Source organism: Danio rerio, chromosome 19 (assembly GCF_052040795.2).
Source record: "Danio rerio strain M-AB ecotype USA chromosome 19, GRCz13ab, whole genome shotgun sequence".
NCBI classification, from domain to species: Eukaryota; Metazoa; Chordata; class Actinopteri; order Cypriniformes; family Danionidae; genus Danio; species Danio rerio.
Window position 1 is genome coordinate 28,924,618 of NC_141039.2, and position 12,883 is coordinate 28,937,500.

The window sequence follows — 12,883 nt, forward strand, 5'->3', positions numbered from 1 at the left end:
ATACAAATGCAAATGATATATTACATTATATATGCAGTCATTGAGAAATAATCAAGACACGTATTCTCTGCATTAACTACGTATATGGGTTTTAAGTCATTAAAGCGATATTCTATTAAGTTCGGATAGCATTTATTCAAAACTAAAAATGTCATCAGTAACGTTAGTTTGCAGAAACTATACATTTATTTCAAAAGTATTAAAACAAAACACTCAAAACAGAAGCAAACAAATAAACAAAATTAGGATTAAATTAACTAAGAAATTAACTAATAAAAAATAAAACTCAAATTAATTACAAAACAATATTAAATAAGATTCAAATAAATAAACTAAATTATGATAAATCATTTATTTAAAAAAATATATTAAATATATTAAAATCATAAAAATGCTTAAAGTAAGTAAATAAATGTGTAAATAAATAAATAGGTTATTGAAAATGGATGAATTTATTTATCTAGTTTTTAATCAATCCATTTTATCTTTTGGTTATTTTAGTAACAGTAGCCTAGCCTATATTAACTAAAAACATCAACACTGTTTTACCAGCGCACTTTTGTCTCTTCCAGCAGATGGGGTCAGTTACCAAGAGTTGTCTATATCCTGTAAAAAATCCTGGGTTCCACTCAATCAATTTGTGTAGGGAAAACATGAAGGAATTAAGTTAACTTGTTAGTTTTTAGGAATTTAAGTTAATTGAACATAAAATAAGGATGTTGTCCCCATATATACATTATATGACGTATAATGTTAAGCATTTCCCAGAGATGGGTTGCGGCTAAAAGGGCATCCGTTGTGTAAAAACATGCTGGATAAGTTGGCGGTTCATTCCGCTGTGGCTACCCCATATTAATAAATGGACTAAGCCGAAAAGAAAATGAATGAATGAATAAGTCTAGGATGCACTTCTGTTGTGTTCTTAATTTCTTTATGTAAATTGTAAACAGTACTGTAGGACTTTTGTGCTGCTGAATAATCAGTCATAAGATGTTGGTTAAAACAAAAAGCACATCTTGACCTGTTATAACAAACCAGACAAAAGCAGAAGTGATTCTAATGTGCGTGTAAGTTAACAAGGGACCTTCAGACTGAGAACACATTGCTTTAAAGCATTTTGTGTTTGATTTATTAAATTGCTGTATATGTTGTAAATATACCCTTAATCTTTACTACATCATACTTTTTTATTAATGCAGAAGATGTAACTGAAAAAAGACTTTTTAAATATACTTGACAAATATACTTGACAAATGTCTGAACAGGTGCACATTATCACTCCACTACAAAACAGTAGTAATAAAATAATAACAACAATACTGCGACTACTACTACAAATAATAATAATAATAATAATAATAATAATAATAATAATAATAATAATAATACATTTTATATTTTTAATGTGTTGTTGACTTGAAATTTTCGCTTGATGTTGGAAACAACCAAATGAATTCTAATGCCCGAAGAAAACCAATTTAATTGGTTTACAAATTAAGTTGTGTGTAATAAAATGAAATGACACAGGGAAAAGTATTGAACACACGAAAGAGGAAGGTGTAGAAAGGTAGCGAAAGCCAACAGCACCTAAAAATCTTTGAGTAGTTATTCAGCAAGTTTTTGCTTTTTGTCATTGTGAATTAATATTAGCTGAAACTAATATTAGCATGATGATGAAGATGAAACTAGGGTGGACATTTCAGCCAGACACTAATCCAAAACACAGCCAAGTAAAACTCTCAAATGATTTCAGAGAAAGAAAATCAACCTGTAGAATCAAGCTGCCCAGCCAATCACCTGACTTGAATCCAATAGAGACTACTATTTAAAGATCAGATTTGATAGACAAAACCTACAGAACCATCAAGATGTTTGCACTCTGTTGAAGTCTGTGAAAAAAAAAATCACACCTGAGCAATGCATGTGACTTCATTCTGGATATGAGGGGCGTCTTTAAGCTGCCATCCCTAAAAAAGCCTTTCATGCCTTTTATGTAAAGTAGCCCATTAAATACATTTCAATAGTTTAGTACTTTCTCCTTGTGTCATTCAAATGTTATTACACATATCTATTTTTTTTTAAATGCTTGTATTGTTTGGGTTTTTACCAAAATCTGGTTCAATTCCTTGTCAACAGCTACTTTATAAATATTATTTCCTAAAATAAAAAACATGACGTGTTCAATAATTATTTCCCCCACTGTGTATATAAATAATTTTGAATCAAGTAATTTGAAACGAACGCTACAGGGCGGTATGACATCGCCGACAGCTTCTGTTTCTTTTCCAGAAAGCCGTTAAAACAAAAACAAAAGGCAACAAATTAAATAAGCAAGTAAATAACAACGTGATAAGATGTGAAAACGTGGTAAAAAACAGGTGAGGGCTTTTCTTTTCTTGGATTTCTTTTAAAAACACAATCGGTTGGGTTTAGGGAAGGGGATGATCAGGTCAAACGGTACTTTTGAAAAAACTATTGGTTGGGGTTTATGGAAGGGGGTGGGGGGGTTGGTTTGGTCAGTCAGTCAGTTGACAGCGGCCTCTGGTGGATTCGCAAGAATAAAAAGTGCAAAAAAAAAATTACCTCCTGGGATGTATTTCGCACTCTCCAGAAATGTATATAGGGGTACGCTTTCAGAATGAGCCTGGGTTGTTAATATAATAGGTCATAATATTATATGATATGTGATACATGCATTGATTTTAATTATGCACACAAATATCAGTCATGTCCAACCTAAATTAGATGCATTTTTCTTTTACAAAATCTTTTTAATTTTTTACATTTTTCAAAAAAAAGCCCTGTTGGCGACGCAGTGGCGCAGTAGGTAGTGCTGTCGCCTCACAGCAAGAAGGTCGCTGGTTCGAGCCTTGGCAGGGTCAGTTGGTGTTTCTGTGTGGAGTTTGCATTTTCTCCCTGCGTTCGTATGGGTTTCCTCCGGGTGCTACGGTTTCCCCTACAGTCCAAAGACATGCGGTACAGGTGAATTGGGTAAGCTAAATTTACAAAACACATAGTGTATGAGTGTGAATGAGTGTGTGTAGATGTTTCCAAGGGGTGGGTTGCGGCTGGAAGGGCATCCCCTGCGAAAAAATGTGCTGGATAAGTTGGTGGTTCATTCTGCTGTGGCGACTCGGATTAATGAAGGGACTAAGCCGAAAAGTAAATGAATGAATGAATGAAAAAAAAAAACTTTTGTCGAAGACTTTGTTAATTAATATACATAAAACTGAATTATTATATTACATTACATTGTACATACTAATAATATTAGAATATACAGTTGAAGTCAGAATTATTAGCCCGCCTGATTTTTTCAACACATTTCTAAACATAATAGTTTTAATAACTATTTTATAATAGATTTATTTTATATTTGTCATGATGACAGTACATAATATTTGACTAGATATTTTTCAACACACTACTATGCAGCTTAAAGTGAAATTTAAAGGCTTAACTAGTTGAATTACATTAACTAGGCAGATTAGGTTATTGTATAATTATGATTTGTTCTGTAGAATATCCAAAAAATTTATATAGCTTAAAGGGGCTAATAATTTTGACCTTAAAAGGGATTTAAAAAAAAAAACTACTTTTATTCTAGCCGAAATAAAACAAATAAGACTTTCTCCAAATATATATATATATATATATATATATATATATATATATATATATATATATATATATATATATATATATATATATATATTTATTATTTTTTATTTTTTTATTTTATATATATATTTTAATATATATATATATACATCATTTGGGAAATATTTAAAAAAGTAAAAATTCAAAGGCGAGCTAATAATTAGACTTCAGCTGTATATAGCATATCATTTAATGACATATGAGAATATATTACATGGTATATTAGTTATTTAATAATGCATTGATCCTTAAATAAATTGTGCAAATGATTACTTTTTATTATGTAGTATACAAATCATGTCAATTTTTAACTACAGAGTTCACAGAAAACATTTACTATTCTGAAGCAGGTGTATAAAAAAACAACTGCACCTGATTCAAGCACTCATTTCATTTGTTTTCTATACTCACAGCATGCCAGTATTGCCATCAGTAAATATTTGCAACAAAAAGCACATTATAACCATCTCTTCTCTGTGCTCACACACATGATTCAAGCACAATCACACACTTTTTGGCGAGGCGCTGTGAAATTGTGTGTACATTCCTGCAGTCATGTGTTCAGACTGAGCTGAGTCACAAGATGAGAGAAAAAGAAAGCAGAGAGAAGAGATAGAGGAAGAGCTCGAGCTGGGGGAGGGTTTAAAAATCACTCCCACAGTCACTTAAGAGGAACACAATCTCACAGAGACTCAAAAACAAAAGCTATTTGGATACCACAAGAAGAGTCTTACCTTAAAATGAAGAGAAACCCCCGATAAATGGCAATGAAGGGCTTAAAAAATGAGAGCTAAAGCAGTGGGAGGAGTTTAGAAGGTAGTGGCAACTGCAGACATGACTGAGAAGGACCTGAGAGAGACACACAATGACAGAAATGAAGAGATGGACCTGCTGTCACATACACACTACTATATTCTGGAGGAAAGTGTGTTTGATGTTTAGTAAAGCTAAGGTAAGCGAGGGTTAAATGAGGGGTGCATTTTCAGCCTAAGCTATTATTTACATGTGCTGACTAATATCACTTTCCTTTTCCCTCAGATTGGCTGCAGTCAGCTGTGAATGCTGTCGTTTTGCTAGCAGGTTTGTTGAAATGGCTTTAAATGCATGTTGATTGGTGTTCTCTGGGTCATGATGGTCAAACATTAACAGCTTTCTGAAGTGATGTAATGTATGCAAAGGTTCATGCGGATTGATGTATAAAAACACTGCTTGCAATAACTGTGAAACACATTCAGATTGGCATGCAGATTACTGTAATTCAGAGAGACTGCTGCCCATTTTCTTTATCTTTGAGATATAGCATAACGTCTTCCTTATACGGTCTCATGTGAAACTGTTAAAAGAGAAGTTGACTGCAAGATTGTTGTTTCCTGTTCTTAAACAGACAGTGAACTGTGCCGAAATCATCAACTGAAACAAGCTGGGCCCGAACCACAGGTTTGCCATCACACTCTTTGTCATTTTGAATGACATGTTATTTAGAATGATGAAATTACTCAAGCTTTTCTCATGTTACATTATACACTTAGTTATAGTTCGACCTCTCTAGACAGTTATAGATCATTCGTGCTATTAGTTATATAATTACAAATGATGCCTGCTTTGCCAGTCAATTTTATCTTCTCAAAGGAATAGTTCATGCAAAAACGACCAGAAATTGATTCATTATTTACTCTCACTCAAGTGGTTCCAGAGTTTCTTTATTCTATTGAACACAAAAGAAGATATTTTAAAGAATGTTAGAATCCTTTAACCAAAACAAATACTATAGATGTCCATGGTTAGCGGTTTCCAGCTTTCTTCAAAATATCTTTTGTTTCAATGGAAGAAAATAAAAGTCAAAGAAGTTTGGAACAAGTGGAGGATGGGTAAATGAGGATAGATTTTTTGGTTTTGGATGAACTATCACTAAAAAGTCTTAAATTAGAGATTGACATTAAATGTTGCAAGCACAACAAAAGCAAGAATGTTTTCTTCTAAGTATTTTTGTATTGAATTAAATCAAAATGAATTTTGAAACTTTCTAAAATATGAAATAATCATGCATAAACCAAGGAGAAATATCTGTTTATGTGATACACTGTAAAGCCCAATAAGCTAAGACAACTCAAACCGTTTTTGGATATGTATATGAGTACTGTGAATTTACTCCGTTTAAGTTATGAGGTATTTAATTAATTACCTTCAACACTGAAGGTAATTAAAACTCTTTTCAAATTGAGTAGATTTTGAGTTTACTACACTCATTTATTTTGAAAAAGTTGACTTTTGGGTTTTACAGTGTACTCAAATTTCTTTTTAACTTTGAACTTTCTGATGTTTTAGCATATTTTGAAAAAGTATTTTCAACAAGCAAGAAAAAAAAGTTTGTTTAATATAGGATTAGGGATGTAGAATAAGATCTTGCAGAAAATGTACACTGTAAAACCCAACAGTCAACTTTATTAAATGAAATGAGTTTAGTAAACTTTAAATTTGCTGAAAGTTATTTCTACTCATTTGAATAGAGTTTTGAACTCGGTGTTGAAGGTAATGAGTTAATTAAATACCTCATTACATCAACTTTAATGGATTAAGTTGACAGAACTCTTATAGATTAGTTGTTGTTATTTTTTAACTCAAATGGTTTGTTGCAATCGGTTTCCTCAAATGGTTTGAGTTGCCTTAACTTATTGGGTTTATCAGTACTCAGTTGGTTTGAGTTCTCTTCTTTTATTGGGTTTTACTGTGCTCAAATTGCTTTATTTACTCAAATGGATTAAGTTGACAGGACTCAATAGGATTAGTTTTTTAACTTAAATGGTTTGTTGCAATCGGTTTCCTCAAATGGTTTGAGTTGCTTTAACTTTGGGTTTTACAGTGTTATTATTAGATTTTTTGTTTATTTTATTTTTAGTCATAAATTTGTACATGTGCCTTTATAATACTAGCAGAAACAAGGCAAGTATTGGGCAAAACATTTATTTTGCAGTGATTAGTTTTGAGTTATTTGTTGGTCTGTTTTGCATCTATAGCATATTTTGCTTCACACTTTTGTATGGGAAAAAACTAACAAACTTTCAAAATCTACATTTGTTGGACTGTCTATTTGTGTCTATACATTTAAATTGAACAAACTAGCAAAATTCTAAACAGAAACATCAAAAGTATATTTATAAAAACCTTTAAATGTCAACAAAGTAAGTGTAATGTTTCATTTATAGACATTTGTAAACCCAGTGCTATTTTAGAAATGCTTTGCAAATTATTACATATTTTAAATGAGATACAGCCTTATTTCAGCGTAACTTCTAATCTAAAAAATGTGATTAATTAAATTGGGATGTTTGGTCATATCAATGTTAATTTAATCCTTTTTATCCTGATTTGCTTTAAGCCCTCTTTTTAAACGGTTTGATCACATTTTCTTTTATGCGCCCTTTTATATAATGCGTGTCTGTTTTCTCCAGCAGGCTCTGACAGTGGCCGTCACCATGGAGGAGAGGGAGCGGCAGTGTAACAGAGAGGAAAAATCTGATGGCAAATCCCCCACAGGACAGTCACGCACAGCAGGAGAACCAGGCACATCATCCACATGGAGGAACGGTACATATCACTCCAATTCATCCAGTGTTCATAAAAAACAGCTAAACCAAATCATCAAAGAGTACAAATGTGACTGCAGCATGATTTTTACCACCCTGCTTTATTGGCCTCAACTAAACAATAGCACTGAAATGCTTGCAATGCTCTAATGACACTTTCATAACACGTAGATGTTTCTGAAATGCCACAGGAATTAGAAATATGCCTTTCTTTTATATGTATAACTTTCATTTTCATAATTAATAGGGCGTTTAAATCCTGCCTAAATTGTTTTATTGCATTAAAGCTCACCTGGTGTGTTTTTTTGTCAGGTCAGTGTGTGGCATCAGTCCCCACGTCCTCCTGGTTCACTCCTAAATTTGACTTCTCACGCTGCAGGACTCTTCTGGAAACAAAAGGCTTCCAGGCTAGTATTTACAGCTTGCCTTAAGAATTGTTCATGTACACTTCTAAATGAATCAACAACCGTCATTATAATCCTATTCAGATCCCAGCAGATAATTTTGAGGGTCCACTTGAATTAGCGCTGGACCATCCGTCCGTCAGAAGATATCTGCTTTTCAACTCATATGTTTTTAATTTCATCATGGCACCGGTAAGAGAAGCCTGCTAAATCAATGCATCTCACACACATTCTAGTGCTGAGCAAAGAGGGAAACTCACTGAACCTGTTGAGAATGAGCTCGGATTATATTTCACTCCAACGACAATAAACACACTGTGTTTAGGAAATCACAGTAAATTATACTGTTTTTGTAAAAATTCATAAAGGAATTCATGTGTAAAAATAAAATTATATATATATATTATTATTATTATTTTTTTTTTAATAAAGTGTAAATTAATGGTTGTTTTGGTAACAGTTTAAAGGGGTGGTCCCATAGATATATACATTAGATGTCGCCTGGCCTATTGTTGTCTATTGGACGGAATGCGTCAATAGCGCCGCCATCTTGGTACAGGGTGGCGCTCCGTTGAAATGTATGCAAGACCAAGGTACAGTGGAGGACTGTGGCCATCCAAAGCCAGAGATATACACATATACACATATATCTATGATCGGCAGTTTTCCTGGATGTTAGTATGTAATTTTTTTTTTCTAATTACTAAAATTAAAATTTTACATAACTTTTCTACATTGATGGATCAGTGACCGCACGGGCATTCCTGACAAAAAGCTTGTGTTTGTGTGTACAGAAATGTACTATCCACCCTCCCTGTTAAATTTGATATAATCATGTCCTGAAACACACCTCCTCTCCTGCTTTCACTTCTCATACTGACGGAGGGAGCGATTCGTTTGTGAATGAATCCCTTGAACTACTCTTTCACTAGATGACAATAATACAAGTTTCTGGCAGCGCAGCATCTCGTTGTCATATTTCTTTTGCATTTTTTACTGATTTTATTCAACAAAACTAGCTTAAGCCGAGTGTTTAGTGCGAGTTGGAGCTGCTTTGCCGTATGGTGAATGCAGTAAGTGACTGTTATCATCAATAACGTTACCTGATTAGCATGAAAGTTCAGAACATACAAAAACAGAAAAAAATTAATATTACCTATGAAATGTTCTGCCTTTGTGCTTTGTTTTCTTTGTTTGCTCGTTACTACACCCGTAGACAGCGCTAAAGTCCAGCATCTTCACGTAATAATACTGTCTTGACTACTGCGGTTGAATGACATTAGTCCTGTGAGCACTGTACCAATGTGGCAGTGCTATTGACGCATGCTCAGGGTCCCTATGCGATATCTAGTGTATATATCTATGGGGTGGTCCAGAGTGTATTTTTTAAGGCTTTGTTGTGTTTATAGAGGCTTTGATTGGCCAGTTAACAAGCTGTGCTATGATTCGCAAATCGGCTCTACGTCACCAGGAAAAGTGTCACGCCTAATAACATGCACTGTGCCTCTGCTGTGTAAACACTGTCCATCACTGTAGCTGTATCAGTTTGAGCCTGAATCTGAAAGAAAATGAATAGGACACAACTGAACCTCATGCCTGCTCTCTAAAATAAAATCTGACAAGTGTCTTTCAAAGATATTCAGAATAAGAATGTGTAAGTAATATGAAATGTTCACATACTGTATCTTTTGTGAGTTGGTTATTTGAGAAGTAGAATGCACATAAATGGGCAGCATAGAGAGACACTGCAGCGCTGGTGAAGATTGGCAGTGTTTGCAGTAGTTTGTAGGATAAATATGAATTTGCATCTAAATTGTTAACAGTGCCAAACAGCATTTCCAGTAGTTTATATCCTTGTTTACGTCCTTGCTACAACATACCGTTATCGCTAGAAACTGTGCATGTACTAGATCAGTTTTAACAAATAAAAATACTTACAGGTTGTAGCTCACAATCCACAGCTTCTTCTATTATGCTGTTCCTTTGACCAGTTTTTAGCCGAATCCAGCACTGAACTGGGACAGATTCTGGAAGCTGTCCTTTATTAAATGCTAGCTATATCTTTTTTTATAATTCTCTGAACATAATTAAAATTAAACTGTAAGCAGTGGAAATAGCAGCAGTGGAAATAGCAGCATTTGGACGCCATTTTAGCTTTCTCCGCTATAACATCACAGCACCCTTGGCCAAGCCCCTTTGCTGCGTGGGGTGAATGCGCGTAACCTGAAGCGTTTGTGATCACACTAACCCTGATGTATTTATTTGTAGTCCTCAAACTTCGCTCACTGTATGCTTTGCTAAGCTAACTCTGTAAAAGCCAATGTTTCCCTTTGCATTGAACTTTAAGCGTATTACATTCAGAGATGTTGTTTATGTTCACACAGCGACATTACACATCAACTAAAGTTTAAACCATGACTTTGTAGTGGAATACCCCTTTAAAATATTGCTCTATTAGTTTATGTATTTACTGACATGAACAATAAAATTAATAATATATTTATTCCAGTATTTATTAATCGGTGTTAACATTAGTTTTGAAAACTAATAAAATGAAAATAAAGCCATTCATTAGCATTAATGAATGCTAACAAGCACAATTTGGGATATTAATAATGCATTATTAGATGGTGAATTATGATTGATAAATGCTATACAAGTATTGTTCATCCTAAGTTTATTTTGGTAAATTAGTAAACTAATTAGTGAAAAAATTGTAAATAATAAAATACTCATTTTAAACTGTTACTAACTGTTACTAAACTGTATATATTAAAATCATTTAAATCTCATTCATTCATTCTTCTTCAGCTTAGCCCCTTTATTAATCAGGGGTCGCCCCAACGAAATGAACCGCCAACTTATCCAGCATATGTTTTACGCAGCGGATGCACTTTTAACTACAACCCAGCACTAGAAAACACCTATACACTCCTGCCTTCACTCACATATACTAAGGCCAATTTAGCATATTCAATTCACTTATAGTGCAAGTCTTTGGAGAAACCCACGCCAACACGAGGAGAACATGAGTGCACACAGAAAGGCCAACTGACCCAGCTGGGGCTCAAACCAGTGACCTTCTTGCTGTGAGGCGACATCGCTAGCCACTGAGCCACTGTGTCACCCCATTTATATATCATTTAAGTATAAGATGTATCTGTTTGCCTGTTTAGACAAAGAACAGTACCTATAAATACAACTGTAACTAAATAAGCATCTAGGCCATTAGACAGATTAATGATAATGATATATTAGCACTCACAACTAAAGACATTTATTATAACAGCAACTATTAGCATCACATTGACATATCATAATATGTTAATTGATGATAACTGCATCCAACAATATTGAAGATTAACCGACAACCAGTGTCCGCACTAACCAACTATAACCTTTATAGCAAGATAACTAAAATGAGTTATATTAGTGTCCATGCTCCTATTTTTAAGTGAGGTGAATTTTGATTATTTGGATGTTTTTATCATTCGCCACCTTTTTTCTTCTGAAATTGATTCCTCTGTGATGTCAATATAGTTGTGATGTTGACTTCCAAATTCACATTTTTTCTAAAAGTTTACAGTTATAATTATTGTCATAAGCCTTGGTCAGGTAAATTGGTCTTTAGAGTATATGCTTAAAGGTCTGGTGTAGTGCTATTATTAGATGTTTGACGTAATCTCAACCGAAACACGATGAGAGGGTGGAGCATAGAGTAGCTCCTCCCCATTTTCAAAAACAGCCGATAGTCTTTTGTTTGATCCCAGCTCTGCCAGTGAGAGTGGTCAAGCTTAAGCGCATCAAAGGAGAAGCATCTTGAAGGGGGCAGGGGTATGTCAGATACTAGAGAGCATTGAAAGTATTGAAGTGTGATGAGGTGACGTAAAAAAAGCGTTAATCCATTTAGATGGAAGTGACAAACTGCAGGCTTTTATTTATATCAGTTTTATATTTTTTATATTGTTCATATCAGTTTTATATTCATGACATGGCCCGCCCCCTTCTCATTTGCTTTTCATTTCATGCGCTTGATCTCGACCAGTCTCACTGGCAGAGCTGTGATAAAAAAAACAAGTGTGAGGTGAAGTGAATAAAACAGTTGATCCTTTTGAGTGGAAGTGACAAACTACAAGCTTTACATGTTTATATCAGTTTTATATCTTCTAAATGCACATTTTGTCACTGTTTTGGGGCACACTAGCTTATAGATATCCTAAAAACTAATATGGACACTAACATCTAAAAAACGTCATTTTAGTTTCATGGGACTTTTAAGTGAGAAACAGAGTTGTATTATTAAAAATCATCAATAAAAATAATTTAAAAAATAATTATTACCAAAATAAACGAGACAAAATGTCCTAAATATCGTTTATATAAAAAGAAGGTACGTTTTGGGATAAAATAATGGACATTTTGTTATGAAATTACTTTTTTTATCAACACTTCAGCTTGAGTCCCAATACTCACTATTAACTAATGTCTTATTATAGCTGTTTATCATAAAGATACTGGCTGTTTATTAGTGTTTATATAGTACACTGTAAAACTCACTAAGTTAAGGTAAATCAAACTGTTTGAGGAAAAGGATTGCAACTAACCATTTAAGTTCAAAAATTATTCCTAATGAGTACTGTGTACTTAATCCATTTGAGTAAATGAAGCAATTTGAGCACAGTAAAACCCGATAAATGAAGAGAACTCAAACCAACTGAGTACTGTAAAACCTAGTAAATTAAGGCAACTTTGAGTTAAAAAACTAATCTATATGAGTACTGTGAACTTAAACCATTTAAGTTGAAGTACTGAAGTATTTAATTAACTAATTAATAAACCGCCAACTTATCCATTACGTTTTTACGCAGTGGATGCCCTTCCAGCCACAACCCATCTCTGGGAAACATCCACACACACTCATTCACACACATACACTACTGACAATTTAGCCTTCCCAGTTCATCTGTACCGCATGTGTTTGGACTGTATAGGGAAACCGGAGCACCCGGAGGAAACCCACACGAAAACAGGGAGAACATGCAAACTCCACACAGAAATGCTAACTGACCCAGCCGAGGCTCGAACCAGCGACCTTCTTGCTGTGAGGCGACAGCACTACCTACTGCGCCACTGCGTTGCCAAACTTTTTTAATACACTTAAATTTGTTAACTTAATCGATTTGTGTTGGGAGAGTTTGAATAAATTGTGTTTACCCGGCATGTTTTAAAGTGTAC

At 34.0% G+C, this 12,883-nt stretch overlaps 1 protein-coding gene across 3 annotated transcripts in view; it reads left to right on the plus strand.

The window, feature by feature from the left end:
• The first annotated feature begins 4,331 nt into the window (after positions 1-4,331).
• The window catches only part of tmem268 (transmembrane protein 268), a 16,605-nt gene continuing 8,053 nt past the window's right edge, over positions 4,332-12,883 (plus strand). For 2 of the 3 annotated variants that reach the window (XR_015516829.1, XM_087295823.1), the window contains exons 1-6: positions 4,332-4,612; positions 4,699-4,740; positions 5,045-5,097; positions 7,110-7,245; positions 7,557-7,651; positions 7,733-7,840. Coding sequence is in view for 2 of the 3 variants with exons in the window: in XM_087295823.1 (XP_087151949.1) it covers positions 7,134-7,245; positions 7,557-7,651; positions 7,733-7,840 (315 nt within the window). In the remaining variant the exon portion in view is untranslated. The remainder of the gene's footprint in view (positions 4,613-4,698; positions 4,741-5,044; positions 5,098-7,109; positions 7,246-7,556; positions 7,652-7,732; positions 7,841-12,883) is intronic. The other variant, XM_087295824.1, reaches the window with a different exon arrangement.